This window comes from Capricornis sumatraensis, chromosome 16 (assembly GCF_032405125.1).
Source record: "Capricornis sumatraensis isolate serow.1 chromosome 16, serow.2, whole genome shotgun sequence".
Lineage (NCBI taxonomy): Eukaryota > Metazoa > Chordata > Mammalia > Artiodactyla > Bovidae > Capricornis > Capricornis sumatraensis.
The window spans coordinates 31,837,899-31,862,158 of NC_091084.1; the positions used below are offsets into that span (position 1 = coordinate 31,837,899).

At 50.8% G+C, this 24,260-nt stretch overlaps 1 protein-coding gene across 2 annotated transcripts; it reads right to left on the minus strand.

The window, feature by feature from the left end:
- Positions 1–14,012: 14,012 nt before the first annotated feature.
- THY1 (Thy-1 cell surface antigen) lies at positions 14,013–23,416 on the minus strand. Of its 2 annotated transcripts, none has more exons than XM_068988911.1 (4): positions 23,294–23,416; positions 20,470–20,530; positions 19,640–19,975; positions 14,013–14,126 (listed from the first exon to the last, which is right to left on the minus strand). In XM_068988911.1, the coding sequence occupies exons 2-4, from the start codon at positions 20,504–20,506 to the stop codon at positions 14,086–14,088; spliced, it is 414 nt and encodes a 137-aa protein (XP_068845012.1). In that variant the 5' UTR covers positions 20,507–20,530; positions 23,294–23,416; the 3' UTR covers positions 14,013–14,085. The 2 variants fall into 2 exon arrangements, with proteins under 2 accessions (XP_068845012.1, XP_068845011.1); XM_068988910.1 differs by lacking the exon at positions 14,013–14,126 and adding an exon at positions 17,672–18,887.
- Between the last annotated feature and the right edge of the window lie 844 nt (positions 23,417–24,260).

The following is a 24,260-nucleotide window of genomic DNA, read 5'->3' on the forward strand; positions in this document are numbered from 1 at the left end:
ATTACTTAACTGAGCAATTGTTTCTTGACTGGTTTTCCTTTATTTCTGCATTCTTTCCCTTCACTTAAGGTCATTGGTCACTGAGACCTGTTCAAGATCTGCCACTGAGGCCAGGCTTAGATGACAAAACAGCTTCAGCCAAAAATGGCTTCTCCTCTGTCAAGAAAGCAATACCTAGTTCTCTTTCTCCAGGGACCGCCTACTCTGTTTACCTTAGGACCCTCATTCCATTGCATTTTAGGGATAGCTACTGGACATGCTGGGTAATCTTCTTGGAAGTGGGGATACAGCAGTGAACAAAACAGGCAAAGTCCTTGCCTTTGAGGAGCTTACATTTTGTAGAAGTAGAAGGCAAGAAGCAAATAAGGAAATAAGTAAACTATATAGTATTGGATGGCATTCAGAGTGATAGAGGCAAGTAAAACAGGGAGGATGATACAGTGTGTCAAGTGATATCAGAGATGGTCCCAATGATAAAGTGGCTTTGGATAACCCAAAGGAGCTAAGGGAGTGAGCCATCTGGATGTCTGGGCAGAGTATTTGGAACAGAGGGCACAGTAACGCAGATGTCCTGAGGTAGGCTGCCTTTGAGGAAGGGAATGAAGGTCAGTGCGGTTGGAGTGAAAGAGGACAAGCTAGAGAGAGGAAGACAAAGTCAAAGAGATAAGGGAACACCCTTGTTGGATCCTAAGAGCATTTCAGTGACTTTAGCTTTTACTGGAAAGAAGATTTCTAGTAGTCATGTATGGATGTGAGAGTTGGACTATAAAGAAAGCTGAGTGCCAAAGATTTGATGCTTTTGAACTGTGATTTTGAAAAAGACTCTTGAGAGTCCCTTGGACTGCAAAGGAGATCAAAGCAGTCAATCCTAAAGGAAATCAGTCCTGAATATTCATTGGGAGGACTGACACTGAAGCTGGAACTCCAATACTTTGGCCAGCTGATGCGAAGAACTGATTCATTGGAAAAGAGCCTGATGCTGGGAAAGAATGAAGGCAGGAGGAGAAGGGGATGACAGAGGATGAGATGGTTGGATGGCATCCCCGACTTGATAGATATGAGTTTGAGTAAGCTCCGGGAATTGGTGATGGACAGGGAAGCCTGATGTGCTGCAGTCCATAGTGTCGCAAAGAATCGGACACGAACTGAACTGAACTGAACTTTTACTCTGAGATAGGAGCCACTGAACAGAGGAGGGACGTAGATCTGATTTTTGCTTTAACAGAGTCCCCAAAACCACTGTATGTCATGGCAGTCTGAGCCTGGGTTGGAAAAGAATTTCCAGACACAGAGTATTTCAGAAGGGAGTGAGTTTAGGGTGCTTCAAGTGAAGTGGGCTGACCTTCTGACAGGTCAGGGAGAGTCAACAGTTTTTGTGGGTTAGTAGCCAATTTTTATCGGAGAAAGCAATGGCAACCCACTCCAGTCTCTTTCCTGGAAAATCCCATGGACAGAGGAGCCTGGTAGGCTACAGTCCATGGGGTCGCTGAGGGTCGGACATGACTGAGTGACTTCACTCTCACTTTTCACTTTCATGTATTGGAGAAGGAAATGGCAACCCACTCCAGTGTTCTTGCCTGGAGAATCCCAGGGACAGGGGAGCCTGGTGGGCTGCCATCTATGGGGTCGCACAGAGTCAGACAGAACTGAAGCGACTTAGCAGCAGCAGCAGCAGCAGCCAATTTTTATAGCCTCAAGAAAAAAATTCCTGCTGGAAAGGTGGCATTAGGTGATTGGTTAGGGTGAGTATTTTGCCTAATTTAGGGTCAGGAAGCTGCCTGTAAGGACTGGGGGCTTTTGGCAATGGTTACAGCTGGGTTCAGTTAGTTCCATAGATGGCCTTGGTTCAAGGTCTCGCATCTGTGACCTTGGTATGGGACCCCACAGTGAATGGAGGACAGATCTGAAGAGAGCCTGAGTAGAAGCAGGAGACCAAGTATGTCACTACAGTCATCCCATGAGAGGTGATGGTGGCTCTGGTTAGTGTGGTAACAGGAGAGGAGGTGAGAGGCAATTGGATTCTGGATGTTTTGAATATAGAGCCAATAGGGTTTCCTGATGGATTGGGTAGCATAATAAAAAGGGAGGAATTTTTGGCCTGACCATTAACTGAGGATGTATAGGCTGTGAAAATTTTACCGAGTCCTAGGTCTTTGTGCTCCATGCACAACAGGCCAGTAAATTGGGAGACAAGTTGCTGAGGCGAGGAATAGAGACATTATTCGGAAAGCTGGCAGAGAAGATGGCAGACTAGTGTCTCAAAAAAGCCGTCTTACCAGGGTCTGGATGTCTTCTATAGAACAGAGATGGGGAGGAGGTGAGGAAGTACAGTATTTAAAAAGGCCATGTGTGTATGCTCAGTCATGTCCAACTCTTTTGTGACCCCATGGACTGTAGCCCACCAGGCTCCTCTCTCCATGGGATTTCCTAGACAAGTATACTGGAGTGGATGCCATTTCCTCCTCCAAGAAGTGAAGTGAAGTGAAATTGCTCAGTCGTGTCCGCCTCTTTGTGACCCCATGGACTGTAGCTAGTCCAGGGATCAAACCCAAGTCCCCTGCATTGGCAGCCAGATCCTTTACCACTGAGCCACCTAGAAAGCCCCAAAAGGCCATAAATCTTGCAAATATCTCCTGGAATGGCCAGTCTTGTGTAATAGAGGGAAGGAAGTGTGTTAATTTCTTCTTTCTTATAGCCATTCACAGGTGGACAAGATCAGGATGTCTCCCTAAACAAAGGCACTTTGGTTTAATCTTCAGGCAGAAGGGAGGGTTCCCTATGGCAGGTCATTATGTACAGACCATATCCTGTTAGTGAACAAAAGCAACAGGAAGCAAAGATTAGAGTAAAAGACAGATCCAACATGTAGTCAGATTTTGCTCTAGGTGGCTCAGTGGTAAAGAATCTGCCTGCCAATACAGGAGACACGGGTTTTAATTCCTGGATTGGGAAGATCCCTGGAGTAGGAAATGGCAACCCACTCCAGTATTCTTGCACGGAAAATTCCTTGGACAGAGGAGCCTGGCAGGCTACAGTCCATGGGGTTGCAGAGAGTCGACAAGACTGAGCAGCTGAGTGCACACGTACGTGCGTGCACACACACATCACAGAAGGAGTAGATTTGGGAGTGAGGGGAAGATCAGGAACTTGATTTAACATGTATTAAGTTTGAGATGTCTATTAGGCGTGTCAAGACACCAAGAAAGAAGTTGGATTTACATGTTTGGCAAGATCTGGGTTGGAGATATACAATTGAGAGTCGTCAGCATATGGGTGTTATTTAAAGCTATGTGATTAAAAGAAATCACCAAGGGAGCAAATATAAACAGGAAAGAAAAGATGTGCAAGGACTGAACCCTGGCGCTCTCTGTCGACTTAAAAAAGATACACAATGTGAGAGTTACGATTTATTGGGGACAAAATAGTTTTATTTGGGGGCAAAATGAGAACTGCAGCCTGAGATGCTGGACCTCAGATAGCTCTGAGAAACTGTTCCAATGAGGTGAGGTCACTATATGTGGTTTTGGTGAAGGGGGAGTTCATACAATCAAGCATTTTCTTTGCAGAAGTTTTCTGCTAGCCATGAGAGGCTGATGTCACCATGAGGGGATTTAGTGCTTTTCTAGATAGGAGGAGATGCAAGGATTGGGGTCATAAAATCAGTTCCTGAAAATATCTAGCTATCTAAGGACCAATTCTGCCAGTTTTCCTGGAACACAAAGTATCTAGCTCCTGTTTTCCACCCTGAACTTCCTTCGGGGCATGTGGAAGGTCAACAGCTGCAACAGCATGGGGTTCAATCCCTGCAGAGGCAGGTGGCAAATGCCTTTGGCAAGTGCCAGTTTGTCCTTGGCATCTCTGACATGGTTGTAGAGAATTTCTGTTTAGTTGCTAAGTCGTGTCCAACTCTTTTGCGACCCCGTGGACTGTAGCCTGCCAGGCTCCTCTGTCCATGGGATTTCCCAGGCAAGAATATTGGAGTGGGTTGCCATTTCCTTCTCCAGGGGATCTTCCCAACCCAGGGACTGAACCCGTGTCGCCTTCTTTGGCAGGCAGATTCTTTACCACTGAGCCACCATGACAAACTGGTTAGAAACATCTAGGTCCAAGATGGCAGGAGATTAGACTTCCAGTGGACCTTGAGCCTCATTCAGTTCAGCTCAGTTCAGTTGCTCAGTTGTGTACGACACTTTGCGACTTCATAGACTGCAGCACGCCAGGCTTCCCTGTCCATCACCAACTTCCGGAACTTACTCAAACTCATGTCCATCAAGTCGGTGATGCCATCCAACCATCTCATCCTCTGTCACCCCCTCTCCTCCTGCCTTCAATCTTTCCCAGCATCAGGATCTTTTTCAGTGAGTCAGTTCTTCACATTAGGTGGCCAAAGTATTGGAGTTTCAGTTTCAGCATCAGTCCTTCCAATGAATATTCAGGACTGATTTCCTTTAGGATGGACTGGTTGGATCTCCTTGCAGTCAAGGGACTCAAGAGCCTTCTCCAACGCCATAGGTCAAAAGCATCAAATCTTTGGCACTCAGCTTTCTTTATAGTCCAACTATCACATCCATACATGACTACTGGAAAAGCCATAGTTTTAACTAGACAGACCTTTGTTGGCAGAGTAACGTCTCTGTTTTTTAATATGCTATCTAGGTTGGTCATAGCTTCCGAGGAGCAAGCATCTTTTAATTTCATGGCTGCAGTCGCCATCTGCAGTGATTTTGAAGCCCAAGAAAATAAAGTTTCTCACTGTTTTCATTGTTTCCCCATCTGGTTTGCCATGAAGTGATGGCGAATGAGTTTCATTATATGCTCAGTATAATACCTTAGCATCTAAATGACACACCCTCCAGCACCTTGACCATTCAGAGCTAACCCTAAAGGTCAAAGTGGGTGGTGGCCTAATTCCTGGAAATTCCCACCTCTTCCTCCAGATAGCTAGAACACTCCTCCCACTCATTAGCTTATGAAATTACCCACCCTTGTAAAAACTGACAACTCCATACACTGGAGCCGCTCTCACCTTCTGAGATGGCCTACACTCTGTCTGTGGAGTGTGTTCTAAGTCCACTTTTTATCTATCACTTTATCTCTCACTGAATTCTTTTTGTGATGAGACATCAATAAGCTGAGTTTCATTAAGTCCTGAGACCAGGTGTGTGATCCCAGTTAAAAGACTGTGGGTTCAAGTCCCAGTCTGAGTTGCACAGTTTCAGTTCCAACTGTCTGGGGTCTAAGTGTTGGTGGTCAGCATGTAGTTAACTTCTTCCACCTGGTGAGGGTTTCAGTATCTGCAGAATAGCACAAAGGATATGGGTCAGAATATTATCCACGGCCCTTGAGGAGGAACTAAAGTTCGTGAGTTGGTTTATTTATTTATTTGTTTTTGAAAAATGTATTTGGCTGTGCCAGGTCTTAGTTTTGGCTTGTGGGGGTCTTTGTTGCCATGTGTGGGATCTAGTTCCCTGACCAGGGACCAACCCAGGGCCCCTGCATTGGGAGCACAGAGCCTTAACCGCTGGGCCACCAGGGCAGTCCCCCTTGACTTGGTTTAATAGATAAACTCTTATTGTCTTGCTTGACTGTTTTCCTTTCATTCTTCATTTTCTCACTTCTCTGATTAAATTTGTTCTTTGGGCAGGCCTAGGAGGCTAAAGTCTTTCTACAAATAAGAGAAGGGCAGAGGATATAGGCGGCTCTGTGCTGGGAGGGCCCCACAGGGTCCTGTTCAGTCACAAAGACAATTTTTTAAGTGGGAAAAATAGTTGTACGTTTATATGTTGATGGGAAAAAGCCAGAGTCAGATGATGCAGGAGAGAGATTAGTGGAGCAACCTTGTTGACGAGGTAAGAGCGGATGGGATCTCGTACAGAATGGGAGCTTGGCCTTGGTCAGGGCACTAAGGTGCATCCAGAGTGAGAAATGAGCAGCACAGTATGGGCACCACGGCACAGAGATGGATGGTGTGGTGGAATCTGGTGGAGATTCTCTCGGATGGCCTCTTTCCCTCAGTGAATTAGGCAGCAAGGTCAGCTGAGAGAGGATGGAGGAAGGGTTGGAAATTTAGAGAGGTCGGGGCGGGGTTGATGCACTAGTCATCTCGGGGCACTTAACCTTGAGTGTGTATCAGAATCACCTAGAGTCTGTTCAAGCCCCATCCAGAGTGTCTGGCTCTGGAGGGCTGGGTGGGCCTGAGAATCTGAGTTTCTAAGGAGTTTCTGGGTGGTGCTGAAGCTGCTGGTCTGATGACCCTTTGAGAACTAGCTGGTATGGGCCAGTGGCTGGCAGAGCGAATGTATGAACTGTGCACAGACAGGGTTGTCAAGCAGCTTCAAGGACTGGTTTGAGGTTGGAAATCAGGGATTGAACGTGTTCCCATTCAGTATTCTTCCTTGCCACATTCACTGTCACTGTCCCCGGGTGGAATCCTGTCTTTTTCTTTTTTTAACTTTTTATTTTATTTCGGGGTACAGCCAGTTAACGATGCTGTGGTAGTTTCAGGAGGACAGCAAACGGACAGCACACATACACATGTATCCATTTTACCCCCAAATCCCCTCCCATCCAGGCTGCCCCATGACACTGAGCAGAGTTCCCTGTGCTACATAGTAGGTGCTTGTTAGTTATCCATTTTAAATATAGCAGTGTGTACCTGTCCGTCCCAAATCCCCTAACTTCCCCTTCCCTTCATTCTCTCCCTACCATCCAGCCAGTTCATGTCTGTGAGTCTCTTTCTGTTTGGCAAGTAAGTTCATTTCACATATAAGGGACTTTATATGATATCTGCCGACTTTCGCTTTGACATATAAGTCTCCCAATTCTTTCCCTTAAAAAAGCCCATAAATCTTGAAATCTCTTAGCTCTCTTCTCTTCACAGTTCTCTTGGAAGAGTTGTGCACACTGTCTCCCCAGCTCCCCGTCTATTCTGCAGAGAGCCGGAAACCGCCCGCACCCACTCAGCATCCTCTCCTGCTTGGTTGCTCCAGTGGGCCTTTTTAGTCATACTCGATTACTTGACCTCTTACAAAATTAATACCTCCCACAGATTGTGTGATTATGCTTTTCTCCTTTACTCCCTGCTGCCTGCTTCTCATTCCCCCTCTCCTCTGGGGTCCCTTCAGTCTCAGTTTTCAGAGAGCTTATAGCACCGTGGCTGTTATACTTGCAGCCTGTATGCTGTAGATTTCCTGAGAGAACTTCTGATTCCTCTGGTTACTAGCGGCGAGCCCTGCAACGTTTACATCTGTATCTTCATATGTTAACAAAAAATGGGGGACTTCCCTGGTGGCGTAGCGGGTAAGAATCTGCCTGACAATACAGGGGACAGCAAGTTTGATCCCTGGTCTGGGAAGATCCCATATACTGCAGAGCAACTAAGCCCGTGGGCCGCAACTACTGAGTCCATGTGCCCTCGAACCCACAAGTCATGACTGCTGAGCCCATGTGCTGCAGCTGTTGAAGTGCCTGCCCCTGGAGCCTGGACTCTGCAACAAGAGAAGCCACTAGACCACAACTAGGTGTAGCCCCTGCTCACCACAGCTAGAGAAAGCCTGTGTGTAGCCACGAAGACCCGGCGCAGCCAAAAATAAAGAAGGAAACATAGCAGTGTGCATGTAAAAAAGATATCCCCAAAAATGGGGATAGTAGTACCTGCTTTCTCACGGAGTTGATTTGAGGACTAAATGGGTTTGTTTAGGAAATTCTCGGGCAGCCCAGTGGTCAGGACTCCATGCTTTCACTGCCGAGGGTGTGGGTTCAATCCCTCATCAGGGAACTAAGATCCCGTCAGCCATGTGGCACGGTGAAAAAAGAAAAGTTCATATAAACAAAAAGCTTTCAGTGGTGCTTGGCACGTAGTGAGTGCCTGAGCTCATCTGATCGCTCGCTCATCCATCAGCTGTTACTTGTAGGGGCTGATGATGCCCAAATGTGTACTCACTCCTGAGTACCAATCATAGTTATCCAGCTGCCTCCTGACATGCCCTTGGACATCACATCAGTACCTCAATCTGAGCGTGTCTAAACCTTTAAACTTACCATTTTCCATTCCATTTGCTCCCCTTCCTTTAATCCCCACATCTATGAATGGTGGCATCATCTATCTAGTTTACTACCAAAAATTTGCTAGTTTTCAATTTCTCTCCTCCCATAGTTCTCAAACAGAGGTATTCTCTTAGTCTTCCAACTCAGATATACAGGAAACTAACTTTTTTTTTTTTTTTGGAATACGGCTACATTTCTGTGTGGCTGCTTAGTTGCTTAGTTGTGTCTGACTCTGCGACTCCATGGACTGTAGCCTACCAGGCGGCTCTGTCCATGTGCTTTCCCAGGCAAGAATATACTGGAGTGGGTTGCCATTTCCTTCTCCAGGAGATTTTCCTGACCCAGGGATTGAACCTGAGTCTCCTCCTTGGCAGGTGAATTCTTTCCTACTGAACTACCTGGGAAACCTTTCTATGTGGAGCCAGCCCCTATTTAACTGGAGTGGTGGACATTGAGTTTTGGTCCGTTGGTGGAGTTGCCCTTCCTTTCTGCAAGGATTGCCTGAACTCTGAGGGGTGTCCCATACATATTTACTAAAGCCCTGGAGGAAGTGGCCCTTATTATTGGGTTGGCCAAAAAGTTCATTTGGGTTTTTTCTGTAAGATGTTCTGAAAGAAGAACCCAAATGAACCTTTTGGCCGGCCCAATATTAAATGGCCACTGGAATGTATGTTGCCTGGTTCCTGCTTGTGTGACCTCGTTAGGTCTGATGTGTCTCTGCTACCTGTCAGTCACTCTTGGGCACGTGGGAATTATTCTGCCTGTTCCAGGCCCCAGAATAGCATGAGAAAGCATGACGCTGTCCAAGGTTTCAGCTGTCTCCAAAATAGGCTGCTCTCTGCAGTCACTTCCTCTATCTGGGGCCCTGTCCTCTATCTTAGGATCTACCCCTGCTTGGGTGGTAGGGCCTGCTTGTGGTCAGATCTCAAAACCTTCTCTGTTTTTTTCTTCTGTCTCTTGGCGGCTTCGCCTCTGGCTTGTGTCTGCAGGTGGTGCTGGTGGTTGTGCCAGTGGGAGGCCTGGCTTTACCCAAGACATCTTTTCCACAACTTCTCTCCAGCCCGTGAGTCCTTTCTGTCTTGTGAAGGGTCTAGGCTAATGGAGCATAAAGGCCAGAACTGGCTTCCCATTTTTCCCCTTTCTTTTTTTTTTACTGTGCTGGGTCTTCGTTGTCCCATGGGCCTTTTTCTAGTTGCAGAGCCCAGTCTTCCCTTTGCAGTGGCTTCTCTTGTTGCGAAGCATGGGCTCTAGGGCACGTGGGCTTCAGAAGTTGTGTTTCCCGGGCTCTAGAGGACAGGCTCAGTAGTTGTAGCGCACAGACTCAGCTGCTCCGCGGCTTGTGGGATCTTCCGGATTCTCCACCACTGAGCTACAAGGGAAGCCCTGCCCCCTGGTTTTTGCTGTCACATCCTTTTCCTGAGGCATGAGCACAAAACCTTGGCTGGACTCCAGTATTCTTGCCTGGAGAATCCCAGGGATGGGGGAGCCTGGTGGGCTGCCGTCTATGGGGTTGCACAGAGTTGGACACGACTGAAGTGACTTAGCAGCAGCAGCAGCATAGGGGTAAAGGGAAGCCAACAAAAGTAATATTTTAAAACACCATCATACTGTATGTAGTACATCTTGTGGGGACCATTCTCTTTCTTTTGTTCCCCTCAGGTTCCCCTCTTACCACCTCCATTGCGTCTTAGTTCCAAGTTTTTGTTTTTTTTTTTAAGACTTTTTTGGTGTTGACCATTTTTAATGTTTTTATTGAATTTGCTATAGTATTTCTGTTTTCAGTTTTGGATTTTTGGCTGCGAGGCATGTGGTATTTTGGCATCCCCAACCCTGCATTGGAAGGCAAAGTCTTAACCCCTGGGCTGCCAGGGAAACTCCCCGAGTTTCATTCTCATATTTCTCCTGGTTTGGCAAAATTGTCTTCCCAATCCTGAGGGTCAGGTTTCTGGAAAACAGTGTGAGGTTTTTATGGTTGAAGACCTTTAATTAAAAAAAAAAAGAATGTTTAGGAAGACTGAGTGACATACCCAATGCCTGATAACTGTTTTATCTTAACTAAAATCAATGCCGACATTTAACACTCACACTAAAGGAAGTATCAGTAACATTTTACAGACCTGAAGTTAGCAGTAATATGTATATTTTAATTTATGTTTGTCGTCCCTGAGTGACTTCACCTTTTTGGGATTTCCCTGCAGTTTCAACAGTCTAGTTTGGTTCAGTGCAGGCGCCATGTAGTTAGGGGTTTTCCTCATGTTAGGTGCCTTCTGCCCGAACTTTAGGATTTCCAGATGGCATGGCCCTGCTGTCTCATTCCCTCATGGTCTCCAAGCCGACTTTGCAGAATCCTTTATAAAGGGTGCCTTTATAAAGGCACCTGAGATCAGATCCTGATTTTTGACACCTTGGTAAGGAGAAGCAGGAAAAACCATCCTTTAAAAGTTGCCAGCACAGGGGCTTTCCTGGCAGTCCAGTGGCTAAGACTCCACGCTCCCAATGCCTCCCAGGGCTTGGGTTCGGTCCCTGGTCAGGGAACTAGATTCCATATGCTCCGACTAAAGACCTGGCAAAGCCAAATAATAAATATATTTTTGAAAAAGTTGCAAGCACATTTTCAGTTTATAGGGAGCGAGAGACTTCCCACGGGGGCTGACTGATTCTTTGCTTTGGGAAAATAACCACAAAGAGGTTTTAGTTTCCCAGACGTGGAGCAAGTATCCATCACTGAACTGAGAGGGTAGTTAGATCTGGTGGATGGGAATTGTTTTCTGGCCTTCTAGCTTTTATAGAAGGCACTAAGGAGAAAGTATGTCTTGGCTCTGAGTTTTGAGTCCCCTGGCTGGGTCTCTGCCCAGCGTATGTGTGCAGGATCGGAGGTGTGAGACAGGGACCCAGGCCGGGGAGTGGGGTGGGGCTGGAGGTGATAGAAGGTGAGAGGGAGCTGGTGGGTGGTGGACTTCCTTCAGGCCTACTCAGGGCCCAGATGGCTGGCTAACACAGACATTTTCAAATGAACTGAGTTGGTGTGTGTCATGAGTCTGGGTGTGAGTGGCCTCTTAGGGTTAGAGGCATACCCCAGCCCATGCCTCTGAAGGAAGTGGACTTTCGCTGTTAGTTGTGCTGACAGGAAGTAAAGAATGGGGGGTGATGGATCTTAGACTCTCAGGGTGAAGAAGCTTTCTCCTTTCTGAGCCTCCTGACACTGTGTTCTGGGCTCTGAGGGGTTGATGTGCTCAGAGCATTGCTGGAGCTGACCTTCACTTGAGGGAGTGAGGCAAGGGGTGTTCCTATTAAAGGCCCTCCTCCTCTTCACAAGTTTGGCTGAGGTGAACAGCTCTGCTTCATAAGGACCGCAGTGCAAACCACCATGGTTCCTGCCCTTGGTCTGGTCCAGCTCTGTCCAATAGAGCTTTCTGTGAGGAGGGAACATCACCAGCCACGTGTGCTGTTGAGCACTTGAAGTGTGGCTGTTGTGGCTGAGGAACTGAAAATTTAATTCACTTAAGTGTTACTTGTTTATGTCTAAACACCCACATGTGGCCAGTGGCTACCATACTGGACAGCTGGGGTCTAGATGGCAGAAAGCCACGAAGCGTTAAAGCCCGAAGCCTGAACCCAGAGCTGTGTGCTGGCTGTTGTCATCAGAAGACACGGAGGCTCCAAGAGGCTGTGTCACCCTGTGTGGGGGGTGGAGCTGCCCCAGAAGGCCCCACAGCCGGAGGCGCCAGTGTCCTAAATGTGCCAAGGCTGCAGCTGACACCCCAAGAGCCCGGGACAGTGGGACCAAGCATCAGGCCATAATTAAACTGACTGCCCACCGTCCCATAGTGACTGCCTCAGGCCCGTTCCTCCCTGTCCGGCTCCGTCACTAGTGGTCCAGAGAATTCAGCATTTCTCTTCTGTAGAATCTCCTTACCTGAGCCAGTTCCCGTCCCCACCTCTCCAAAACCCTCTCACGCCTGGACACTCCTCTGGGATGGACAAGCTCTGCTTTGTTCTCAGCCTCTTCTCCGGAGAGTCTGAGTGCTGGTCTTCAATGAAACTCATTGTCCCCTGAGGACATTGTTTCCCTTGAAGCCTCCTTCAGTGGAGTCTGCTTTTTTTTAAACTGGAAGATAATTGCTTTGCGATGTTGTGTTGGCCTCTGCCACACAACAATGTGAATCAGCCATAATTATATGTGTGTGTGTGTGTGTGTGTGTGTGTGTGTGTGTGTGTGTGTGTGTATCTCCCTTCCTTCCCGAGCTTCCCTCCCCCCTTCCAGTGGAGTCTGGTTTTACTCCACCCCTCACATACCTCAGGGTCGGGAGGTGGGATTTGGGTGTCCTAGGGCTGCTGGGACAAATGACCATTTCTTAAAACAACAGAAATGTTTTTTTTTAGACTTACACTTTTGGCCAGAAGTCCAAAATCAAGGTGTTGCCAGGGTCATGCTCCCTCTGAGGCCTCTGGGGGAGGGTCCTTCCCGGCCTCTTCCAGCTTCTGGTGGTCCCCAGTGATCCTAGGCTGGTGGCAGCACCACTCCAATCTTTCCTCCGTCGTCACATGGCGGTCTTCTCTGTGTGTCTCCTGTTTCTCAGTGTTCAAATTGCCCTTTCTCATAAGGACACCAATCTTTGGATTAGGGTCCACTCTAATACTATGGGCTTCCCTGGTTGCCCAGAAAGTAAAGAATCTGTCTGTGATGCAGGATCCCTGTGTAGGGAAGATCCCCTGGGGAAGGGAATGGCAACCCACTTAGTATCCTTGCCTGGAGAGTTCCATGGACAGAGGAACTTGGTGGACTACAGTCCATGGGGTCACAGAGTTGGACATGATTGAGCAACTAACCCTGATCCTATGACTTCATTTTAGCTTGATTACATCTGCAAAGACCCAGTTTCCCAATAAGGCTTCATTCATAGGTCATGAGGATTAGGGCCTGACTGCACGTTTTTTGGGGAGGCTACACTTCAACCCACAGCAGGAGGGGGCGTGTCCTTGCGGCCTCCCTCCCTTGTGGAGGAGTCTACCGGCAGCTGGGTACCCTATTGCCACCCTTCCTCACTGCTGCCACCTGCTGGCTCCAGGTCACTGCTGGCTCCTGGCTCAATGGCTCCCTTTCCACTGTGTCTCTTTCATCCTTCTCCATGATTTCAACAACCACATGGATGCTCCTTCCAGCCCTCTGGCCTGTCAACTTTTGGCCCCCTGTACCTCCTCTTTCCATCTATGTGTAATCTGCCGACTCTCTGACCTTTTTACTTCCTGACACAGTTAAGACTCTAAAATGCATTTTACAAATGTAAGTGCTCACATAAACACAGCAAAAAGTTCCCTTGTTTCCTTTTTTAATAAAAAAACATTGTGTTAAAATACATAAAGCCGTTTGGTGCACATTGTTGTGAAACTTCCATCATCCATCTCCAGAATGCTTTTCATCTTGCAGAACTGAAACTCTGTACCCGTTAAATAATGACTCCCTATCCCTCCTCCCCCCTCCCCTCAACCTCTGACAACCACCATTTTACTTTCTGTCTCTCTGAATTTGATTTTTGGCTTTTTTTTTTTTTTTGGTGGTTAAAAAAAAAAAAATATATATATATATATATATAAAATTTACTATCTTAGCCATTTTTAAGCATATAGTTAAGTTGTGTTAAATAGCAACTTCTTTTTAAAGGTACATTTTGGTTCAGTTGTGAGTGCAGAAATTCCAAGTAACAGTCGCTCTAACGCAGTATTCCATGGCTTCTCTAATAGCTCTGCCATCACTAGGAGTCCCAGCTGCTGCCTTGTACTTTGTCACGTGTAGCATTCAACTTCTGTCTTACAGCCCAGGATGGCTGCTCCAGCTCCAGCCTTCGACTCCACATTCCAGCCAGCATGAAGATGAAAAGGGCTGAAAAGCACATGTTCTCTCTTTAAGAGCACTTCTCTGCTTGCAACACAGGAGACAGAGTTTGATTCCTGGGTCAAGACGATCCCCTGGAGAAGAATATTGGCGCTCACTCCCGTATTCTTGCCTGGAAAATTCCATGGACAGAGGAGTTTGGCAGACTATAGTCCATGGGGTCGTAGAGTCAGGCATGACTGAGTGACTGAACACACATACATAGAAATTATACTGATTATTTTGTGTTAATGTTCCATTGGACAGAACTTAGCCATATGTGCACATCTTGCTACAAGGGAGCTGGGAAATGTAGTCTTTATTCTAGTTCAAATTTGTGGGTTCTACTGCTGAGAAAGAAGAGGAGAATGCATGTTGGGAAACCACTATGCAGTCTGCCACAGTTTTGCTGCCTCCTAGCAACAATCACTGCATTGAAATCAATTCCTGACTTCTTACTGGGCTGTAGATTCCTTCAGCCAGGGGCTGTGTCTTTTACCTCTTAGCACAGCTAGGTACTTAACATTTGTTGTACAAATAAATGTTCCAGTGCTACCATCTGATTTTTTTATTTTGTCTTTGGCTGTGCTGCGAAGCTTGCAGGATCTTAGTTCCCTGCAGTGGGGGGCGTGGAGTCCACTGGACCACCAGGGAGTTTCCCCCATCTTATTTTGGAAATCAGAGGAGTGAGGCATTGAAGGGTGACGTGACTAGGATCTTATAGCCCAGGTTTCCACTAAGTACCAGAATGACCTCCTCTGACCATGCCCACTGCCAGCCACTCCCACCTCTGTGCTGGGCCAGGCCAGCCACCAGTGGCCCTTCCAGGGTAGAGCCACACTTGGCCTCTGCAGAACTCTCCCGTTGGTCCTACTGTGCCCTCTCTAGCATGTGCCCATTTCCATACCTTCCCTGTCCCCAGGTCTTCCCTTTGTCTGGGCAAACATGCCTCCTAAGAGTCTTTTTTTTTTTTTTGCTGTGCTGGGTTTTTGCTGCTGTGTGCAGTGGGCTTTCTCTAGTTGCGGTGAGCGAGGGCTACTCTGTAGTTGCTATGCGTGAACTTCTCATCTGGGTGGCCTCTCTTGTTGCAGAACACGGGCTCTAGGCCACAGCAGTTGCAGCTCCAGGGCTCTAGAGCACAGGCTTAGTTGCCCCTCGTCATGTGGAATCTTTCCAGACCAGGGATTGAGTCCCAGTCCCCTGCATTGGTAGGCAGATTCTCTTACCACGGAGCAACCAGGGAAATCCTTCTGGGAGTCTTCACAGGACACGATCCTCCTGAGGGGTGGGCAGTCCCACCTTTGTCCTGAATCCTTGCTGGATTAGCAGGAGGGAGGACCTTTGTCATGCTCTGCCAGAACTCAGGACTCCAGCCCCACAGATTCCTTAATGATAGATGAGAAAGCGGTTGACTCCTAACCTGGGACTTGCTTCCTTCACATGTAAAGAGAAACCTGCTCATGACAACATGGGAGTTGCAGACATAGGACAGGAGCATCACGCTGGTGGTGGTGGGCAGAGGGGTGGGGTGGCTGAAGGACCCATGTCATGGGTCCCCTGGATGCCGGGTACATTTGTTGGTTGGCCAGAGAGTCCCTGCGTCTCCCCACGGTGATGCCCTTGCCCTTCCCGAGGTAGCCCCTGGGTGTTGGGAAGACCCTCACGCGGTTGTTCAGGTGTTCCTCTGTCTCAGTGATGGAGGTGTGGAGAGGAGCTTCTCTCTGTTTCCACTGAGCAACCATTCTGTGCACTAAGGGAGGGACTGAGATGGCCGAGCGGGGCGGGGCGTGCCAGAGGGGTGAGGAGGAGTGGGAGGGGCTTGGTGGGGTGAGCTCTGGGCATCAGTGCAGGAACCAGGGATGGCTGGGGCCCAGGCCTCTTTTTTTCCCCAAATTTTAAACTTTTAATTTTGTATTGGGGTATAGCCGATTAAAAATGTGGTGGTTCCAGGTGAACAGTGAAGGGACTTAGCCATACATATGCCTGTACCTATTCTCCCCCAAACCCCCCTCCCATCCAGGCTGTCACATAACACTGAGCTGACTTCCATATAACAGGTCCTAGTTGGTTATCCATTTAAAACACAGCAGTGTGTACACGACCTTCCCAAAGTCCCTAACTACCCCGCTTTGTTATTAGCCAAGTCACTGTGGACGTGTTGGAGCGCTTCAGGCTCTCCTGCCTTGACTGAGAGGAGCTGACTGCCATCGTGGCCTGCCTCTGAGAGCCCGCCGCAGCCCCGGCCCACAGTCTTTCTCAGTCAGCTTGTGCTGTGAGGCCTGACGGCTCTGACTTTTGTCACTGAGCCCCTTCTCAGGCCCAGGCCTGTGCCTCTCTTCTCCGTCTCTGCCTTCCGGGAGCCCCTGGACCTCAGATGGCCTCTGTATCTTCTGAAGCTAACCCCACTCACTGTGGGCCTTGGGCTCTCCCCCTCCCCCTCCACACCACAGCGGTAGGGGGACCCTTGAGGGGGTGGGGCACTAAACTCTTGAGGGGTACAGCGCCAGGGTGACAAAGACCCCACAGGGGGCTCATGCAGGTGCCAGGGTCTCATGGCTTCTCACAGTCGAGGCTGCACGCCTGGCTTCCCAGTTCCTTCTGACTCGAACTCTCACTACCCCGAGTGTAGCATTTTAATTCCCTTCCCCTGCTAAAGGCTCTTTTGGCTCAGTGGTAAAGACTCTGCTTGCCAAGGCAGGAGACCTGGGTTCGATCCCTGGGTTGAGAGGATCCCCTGGAGAAGGAAATGGCAACCCACTCCAGTATTCTTGCCGGGGGAATCCCATGGATGGAAGAGGCTGGCAGGCTACAGTCCATGGGGTTGTAAGAGTCGGACACGACTTAGGGACAAAACCACCACCAAGCAAACCAAAAGGGAACTGTGCGCAGGCTGGGTGCCCCGTACTGAATGTCTGACAGCCCACATGGGTGGGCCCCTGTTGTTGGTGACACAGTTTCTTTTCCTTGGGGACCTCTCTTGCTCTCTTCTAGCCTGGCCACCAGGGGCTTGGGAGTCACTGGCGTGACTTTAGATCCTAGGCCTTTAAGCAAAAGCTCAGAAAAATCATCCTACCCAGCACCAAATATCAGATGAGTCAGATTCTGGGTAGTCGCCACTCTCCTCCCCCAGATCCCCTGGCAAAGCCTGGAAGGATGTCTGGGAGCTGTGTCACTCCACCAGCCACTGGGACCCAGAGCCACCCTGTGGTGCTGTTCTAGCCCCTGGTGCCAGGGGGCGCTGTTGGCGTTCTGCTCAGTGATTTTAGGAGAGGGAGCCCAGGATGGGCCTGTGTTGTCTCCCCACCCCAATGCTCTCTATGGCCAAGCTGGACTTAAGAGATGCTTGTCCTCACACCTTGATGGATGTGGGCAGCTCCCACGTAGCAGATGTAACCTCATCTGAGAACAACCCCATCTGAGAAGGCAGACTCCACATCTTAAAGCTTGTTAGCCTATCCTGGAACCAGCACCATGTGGCTTGGCCCAAACCGTGTTGTGGGCAGGTGAGTCTGGAGAGAGGGAATATTCCTCTATTTGGGCAAACATGTGGTGTTAAAATGGTTGAGAAGCCAGGCGTGCAGTGGTCCACCCCTGGAGGCAGAGGGGAGAGGAAGGGCTGCTGAAGGCAGGGAGCAGGGGGACAGGAGGCAGGGGGTTGGACCACTTGGCTAAGGGAGTGGTGGACAGGCCTGGAGAGAGGAGCAAAGCAGAGAGCCACAGGAGGGCAGATTCCAGAGGCTTGGTTTTATTGTACAGTATTCTTTTTCCTCAACGAGATGCCATAAGCTACGCTGGCACTACACACGGTCACGAGACTTGGCAGAGCCGCCGGGTGGGGAGCTGGGTGCTGGGAAAAGCCATCGCTCAAGACAGGTCCCACTCGTGGGTCTCAACCCGTGGCCTGCCTCAGCGCCCCCCGGAGGTCCCTGAGAAGGCAGGCCTAAGGGGCAGGGGGCTGCCAGAAGGCTCAGGCACTGCTGGGGGAGAGGGGAAGAGCCTCCCGGAGAAACACTGGGGCCAAACTCCGTGGGTCTCCACCAGGCCTCTACCAGGCCTGACTTTACTGCCTCCAGGTCCGAGTTCTGGAAGCTCACATTGGGATAAGCCCGGGAGCGGGCTTGTCCTCTTCTGCCGCCTTTCCAGCTGCTGGTTGGCCAGTGAGAGACACTGGACTCCCAGCTGTAACTTCCTCTGTGGTGCCCCCTCCACCTGCCCCCAACCCATCAGCACTGCTTCCCACACAATCGGCATCGTCACTGGACCAGACCCTGGGCCCAGGGCCCCTCGGCAGGGTGAGAAGATGGCATTCTTCTGTGGCAGAGAGTGCTCGTGGCGACGCTTGGCGTTCCCCTCAAGTGATGGGCCACGCTTGGTGGTGCCACCACATCCGGAGCCTTCAGACACCGCCCTGCCTGCTCGGGCCAGACACACCCTCCTCGTGCAGGGCTCTCCCAGGGCTCAGGTCCCCGTGGGCAAGGATGACAGACTCCAGAGATTGATACCCCTCCATCCTTCCACCCCTCCCATCCCCTCACTCTCCATCAGGTCTCTAACCCTGGCTTCCCCGTTCACAAACTCCCCAAGAAAAGGAAGGATAAGCCCTAAATATAAACCAGACGGAAGCAGCTCTGGAACAAAGAGTACAAGTAGCCAGTGGCGGGCAGAGGGGGTGTGAGGTGGCACTGGCGGAGGGGAGGGAATGGCATGCAGCACTGGAATTCCTTAGGAGGAGAGGGGTCCCCATTGCTCCCCAAGGTGTGTGAGGGATTGTGGGGAAGGGGGTTAGCCGACTCAAGAGAAGCAGGCTCTCTGGACTGGGCCTTGTGGCTTCCTGTGTCCTCCATGGGCCCGACCTGTCACAGGGAGATGAAGTCCATGGCCTGCAGCAGAGGCAGGGAGAGCAGCAGCAGCAGCAGCCACGAGGTGTTCTGGATCAGCAGGCTTATGCCCCCACACCTGACCAGTTTATCTGCGGCAAGAGAATGGGGCAGACAGGAAAGGCGGGAATGGAGAGGGGCCAGGCCCAGGGCAAGGGTGCTTTCCCTTGGGGAGGCTGGTGCCGTGATGTCTTGGCTGCAACCAGGGCCAACCTAGTGGAACCAACCATCTTTCCCATTTGCAGGTTCCTGAGCCCTTGAAGCACTTCCCTGGTGGCTCAGACGGTAAAGAATCTGCCTGCAATGCAGGAGACCCAGGTTGGATCCCTGGGTCGGGTAGATCCCCTGAAGAAGGGAATGGCAACCCACTCCAGTATTCTTGCCTGGAGAATTTCATGGACAGAGGAGCCCAGTGGGCTACAGTCCAGGAGGTCACAAAGAGTCGGACAGGACTGAGTGACTACACTTTCATCTGTTTTTTCCTTTCCTGAGCCCTTGAACACATATCCTCACAAGAAAACTGTGGGTGAGGTAGCTAGAGCCATCCTGTTTTCCAGGTGGGGAGAAGGAGGTTTGGGGAGGCCTAGTGATTTGCCCACAGTCATAGGGGAAGCATCCACCACACTACTCCACCTGTCTGACTGTCCCCTTAGCCCTTCCCCCATTCAGGCTGGGGGTAGTGATTCCCCTGGGCACAGGCGGCAGTAGGGGACAAGGGGAGAGAGGTTACGGGGCCACTCTCCTCTGTGGCCCAGCCAAGAGGCTTGCCTGGTGTCCCAGATGGCCCGTTCCTCCCCAGCTTGCCTCTGCCCGCTTACTTGATCTTGCAGGGGGCTTGCCTCACCTCTGAACACAGAGACATCCTTATTGGAGACGGTGGGATTCGGGCCAGAGAGGCGGAGTTCACATGTGTAGGTCCCCTCATCCTTGGTGGTGAAGTTGGACAGGTAGAGGACCTTCAGGTTGTACTTGCTGAAGAATTTGGTTCGGGAGCTGTATTCTGGCCTAGTGACCCCATTGGAGCCAGAGAGCACCCACTTCTTTGTATCACGGGTCAGGCTGAACTCATACTGCATGGGCGTGGTGGTGGTATTCTCATGATGGCAGTCTAGACGAAGGCTCTGGTTCACCAGGCAGGCTGTCAGGCTGGTCACCTTCTGCCCACGGGCCACCTGTAAGACTGGCACCAGCAGCGCCCCCTCCAAGTTGGGGAAGGACCTATAGAGCAGGGGGCTTCCCACCCACATTCACAGCAGAGGAAGGCCTGACCAGGGAGGGCACAAGGGTCTGCTGTCGAGCACCTCTTCCTGCCCACATGGTCCCTGAGGGCCAGTGTACCTTCCCTTTTGCAGACTCCAGCCCATCTCCCTCTGTTCTAGTCCTGGGGTCCTGCCAGTGTGTTCCAGGGGCAGGAGATCTTGGGGGAGTTGATGCTATATCTTGGTCTGCATTTGCAGATTCCAACTCAGTATGGGACAGGCTTAGTGAACTGTTTCCAGAAATGGTCCCAGGTAGTCAGAAAACCAACTAGGTTGCTCAGCTGTCTTAGGGATAAAAGAAGCCCTCTCTCCCTTAGTCACCTCCACCTTCTGAGTTCTTGAGGAAGAAGCTAGCTTTTCTGAAAAGAAAGCAGCCAGGGAGCTTGGAATCCCAGCCCTACCCCTTGCCACATACCTGTCAGCAGGAGGGCGATGCCGATGGTAGGGTTCATGGTGCCAAGAGTTCAGTCCTGGATCTGGGGTGGAACAAGATGGGAATCAGCCAGGAGGTAGCGCAGGTGTCCCCAGACTTATTGCCAGGGTTGGGGGCCCTCAGGAGACCTCCCATAATGGCCATCCAAGCCCCTCTCTACAGCCCTCTCCCCTCCCCTCCTCTCAGTGAATGTGACACTGCCACTCAGCTCTTCGCTGTCAGGGAAGCAAGGGGGTGGGAGAACACAGCCTTCTGTGGTGTGTGTGTATGTGACCATTTACTAGATGGGTGGCTTTGAATAAGTGACTTTAACTTGATCATTTCCAAGGCAGGGCCCTCCTACTTTTTTTATCGGAAAATTTGCAGAAACACAATTTATCTTAACCATATATATTAAAAAAAAATTGGCTGCATCAGGCAGCATGGAGTCTTAACCGCTGGACCACCAGGGAAGTCCCTGCTAATCATTTTTAAGTGTACAATTCAGAAATGTTAAGTTCATCCACACTGTAGTGCAGCCAATCTCTGGAACCCTTTTGTTGAGGAAATAAAAATGGAGGAAGTCTTGTTCAGGCTTCAGAAGCAGGCAAGCAGGCCTCTGACCTGCCTGGACACTGCCCGGATTCTGTGCCTGCCTGCAAGCACAGCTAGTCAGGTGGCGCTTTAGTCAAGAAAAAAGAAGAAAGAGCGGGTCTTGGAATTCTTGAACTCCTGAAGGTCTGGCCAATCTCCCAGGGTCTAATGAAATCCTATGACTCATAAGGTGAAACAGCATTGTCAAAGGGTTAAATAAGTAAAAAATGCAGAAGAGCATTTCTGCATGCAAACAAATGATGCTATCACTGTAAGGCCTGGGATTATAAGCAGGAACCCCCAAAACTGCAATGTGAAGTCTCACCCGCTAAGTGGACGCACAGCCTGGGACATTTTTCCAACTGGGACGCCAGACTGCTGTTATTTGGGACTTCCCAGTGCTGTTTAAGTCTGGATGTTGGTCAGCCCAATTCGGTGATGTATATGCTGTTACTTTACTTTTCCTATTTCTCTTTTCTTTTAATGATTATATATAAATAAGCCTCTATTAAATATTGAAATTGTGTATTTATTTGTGGTTTCTTTTGTTAAGGATCCTTCCAACCTGAAATGAAAGTTCAGCAAAACACCTTTTCATCTTGCAAAACCCCACAACTCTCTACCCATGAAACAAAACCTTCTCATTCAGGGACTTCCTATTTCTTGTTCTGAAGAAACTCCCCAATACCTAAACAGATATAACAGATGGCATATAACAGATGTCTGAAAGATACTGAATGAACCTGGCTTTAGATACCCACCGGGTTGTGATGGGCTTAAGGAAAATGACAAACATCTGGCACTGTTCAAGAGTGAGTGATCCACAAGCGTTCATCTCTGACCGACTGTGTGGCTGGGGAGGATGGCTGGGTGATCGGTCATGTGTGTGTGGGGCCCCACGTGGCACACATCTAAACGTGTCTCTGGTTGTGTGTGAGGAGGGTGACAGTGGCCTCCTATTGCATGTGTTCTCAGCATCGGAACCAAGACGTTTTCTATTGTTCAGCTCTCTCGGCGGGGTTCCTGGACCTGCAATTTTCCAGTTCGGCTGCTGGTAGCCTCTCTGACTCGGCTCTCTGCCCCATCTTTTTTTGCAGCCTGGGCTCAATCAGTATCCTGGCGAGGCAACAGAGCGGGTAGCCTAGCCTGTCCGCAGCAGCGCTCGCCTGGGAGAGGCCACAGGAGGGCCGTGCCCCGGTGCTAGCGCTCCCACGCGCAGGGCGCGCCGCTAGCGGCGTCCAGGTCCCCGGCGCTCTGCCCAGTGCGGGGAGGGAGGGGCGAGGCTGGGGTCCCCGGGCGCCTGCGCTGCAGTCAGTTCCCTTTCAGACCCCCGCCGAAAGGGACCCGGAGGTGCTGTTGGGGAAGAAAGGGGGGTGGCAACATCTGGTTTTGATTAGCAGACACCGAGTTACAGAGGCGGGTTGGCGAGCTTGGGATCTAGAGAGGAAGCGGGGAGGCGGCTAGAACTAGAAAGGAAGAAATGGGGCTGGAGCTGGAAGGGGATGCAGAGCGGAAGGGTGGGGTGGACGCTATAGGGGAGGCACCGTCTGTTAGCGTTTCCCTGGCCTTGTTTCCCCGCAGCTCAGAACCCGGAGAAGCTTCGCGCTCCCGCCCACTCTAGCCCGCATTCGACTAACCCCATCCTTATTCCGTTTCCCTATTTCAAGCCTCTCCTTTTCCAATTGAGGTCCCCCTTCCCCCTCGCTTATCCTTCTCCGGTTCTCGCCTCCCCTGTCTGCCGGCCTTCCTCCCGGTGGCCTGTCCCCCCGCACTCCTCCCCCCACCCCCCGGCCTCGCGGCACTGCGGTTTCCCGTTCCTTGGAGGCCCCGCACCAAGCCCGCCGCGAGGTCGCAGGGCAGAGACTGCCTTCGGTTTTCGGTCCTCCGTTCCCTTAGTCTCACCCAGTCTCACAGCCCCGCCCCCGCCCCCGCGCCTTTACGATCTGGGTTTGGGTACTTCTGGGTGGAGAGCAGAACCCAAGCCTGTCCTTGCCGCTCTCCTCCCGGTTCTCCTCCAGCACTCCAGTCCCAGGTAAACGTCTCCCAGCGGGCGAAAGGTGCGCCGCTGCTCCCGCCCCTGCCTTGCAAGCAGGCCCCTCCCCAAGCACTGCGCAGCTCCTTCCCAGGGCGCCCTCGGTCCGTTTTCCAAAGCCTCGGGTCGGGAGGGCTTGCTTGGGCACCGGAGACCTATCTATCCCTGCGCCCCGGGTCCCGCCCTGGCTCCAGCTCCCACCTGGCCTCCGGTCCTCCGCCGCTGCAGCCGCCCGCAGACGCGCCGCCGCCTCCAGTTGCTGCACCGTACCCCGCGCCCGCAGTTTTCACCAGGGGTGGGAGAGGGGGAGCGGGGAGGGCCCGGGGGCTCGGCCAATCAGAGGCTGAGCGGCAGAGAAAAAGGGTGGTGGAGGGAGGAGGCGGCGGCCCGAGATAGAAAGAGGGGACTTATGCAGCAAAAGGGGGCCGCCATCCTGTGGCCGGCTGGCCTGGCCTGGGAGGGCAGGGTTCTGGACCCTGGAGATCGGGCTGGGGTCGCTCAGGGAACGCTAGCCGCCTCCCAGAGCCCCGCCAAGACCGCTCCCCTTTTAAGGCTTTAACCCTTTCTTTTGACCTAGGTTTTGGAAGCCTGCGCGAAAACCGAGGGGGTAAGGAATGGTGGATGGAAGCCAGCTGCTGGGCCCCCTTAGGCAACGCCCACGCCTCCTCGTTTCCGTTTCACCTAGAACTCATCTCTGCGGGAGCAGTCAGTGAGAGGTTTTTGGTGTTGGAATATTCCAGGTTTTCTCCAAAGGAGGATAGTGGGGTGTATTTCCACATGGCAACAGCCCTTAATGGCAGCACTTGGTCTTTCCTGGTCCCCAGCCCTGCCCCAACTCCTCACCCAGCCTAGAACACCCATCTCTTAAGAGGCTTTCTGCTCTGGGGCACTGTGTCCCTCAACTCCGGGGCTGGCACTTCCTGTTATAGACAGCTAGAAGGTTCGTCTCGATTTCATGTTCTCCTCTTACCCCTCACAGCCACCCAAGTCCCTGAGCGCTGTGTGCTTGGTCTTCAGACAAGAGGCGGGGTGCTGCTGCCCTTTAGAAAACACTCTGCTTGGCCTGTTCCATCCATGGCCACAGTCTGCTGGAATCATCTCATCCCATTTCATGGCTAAGAGGTGGGGAGATGGCCAGTTGACCTGGGCTATGGAGCCCCAAGTCTTT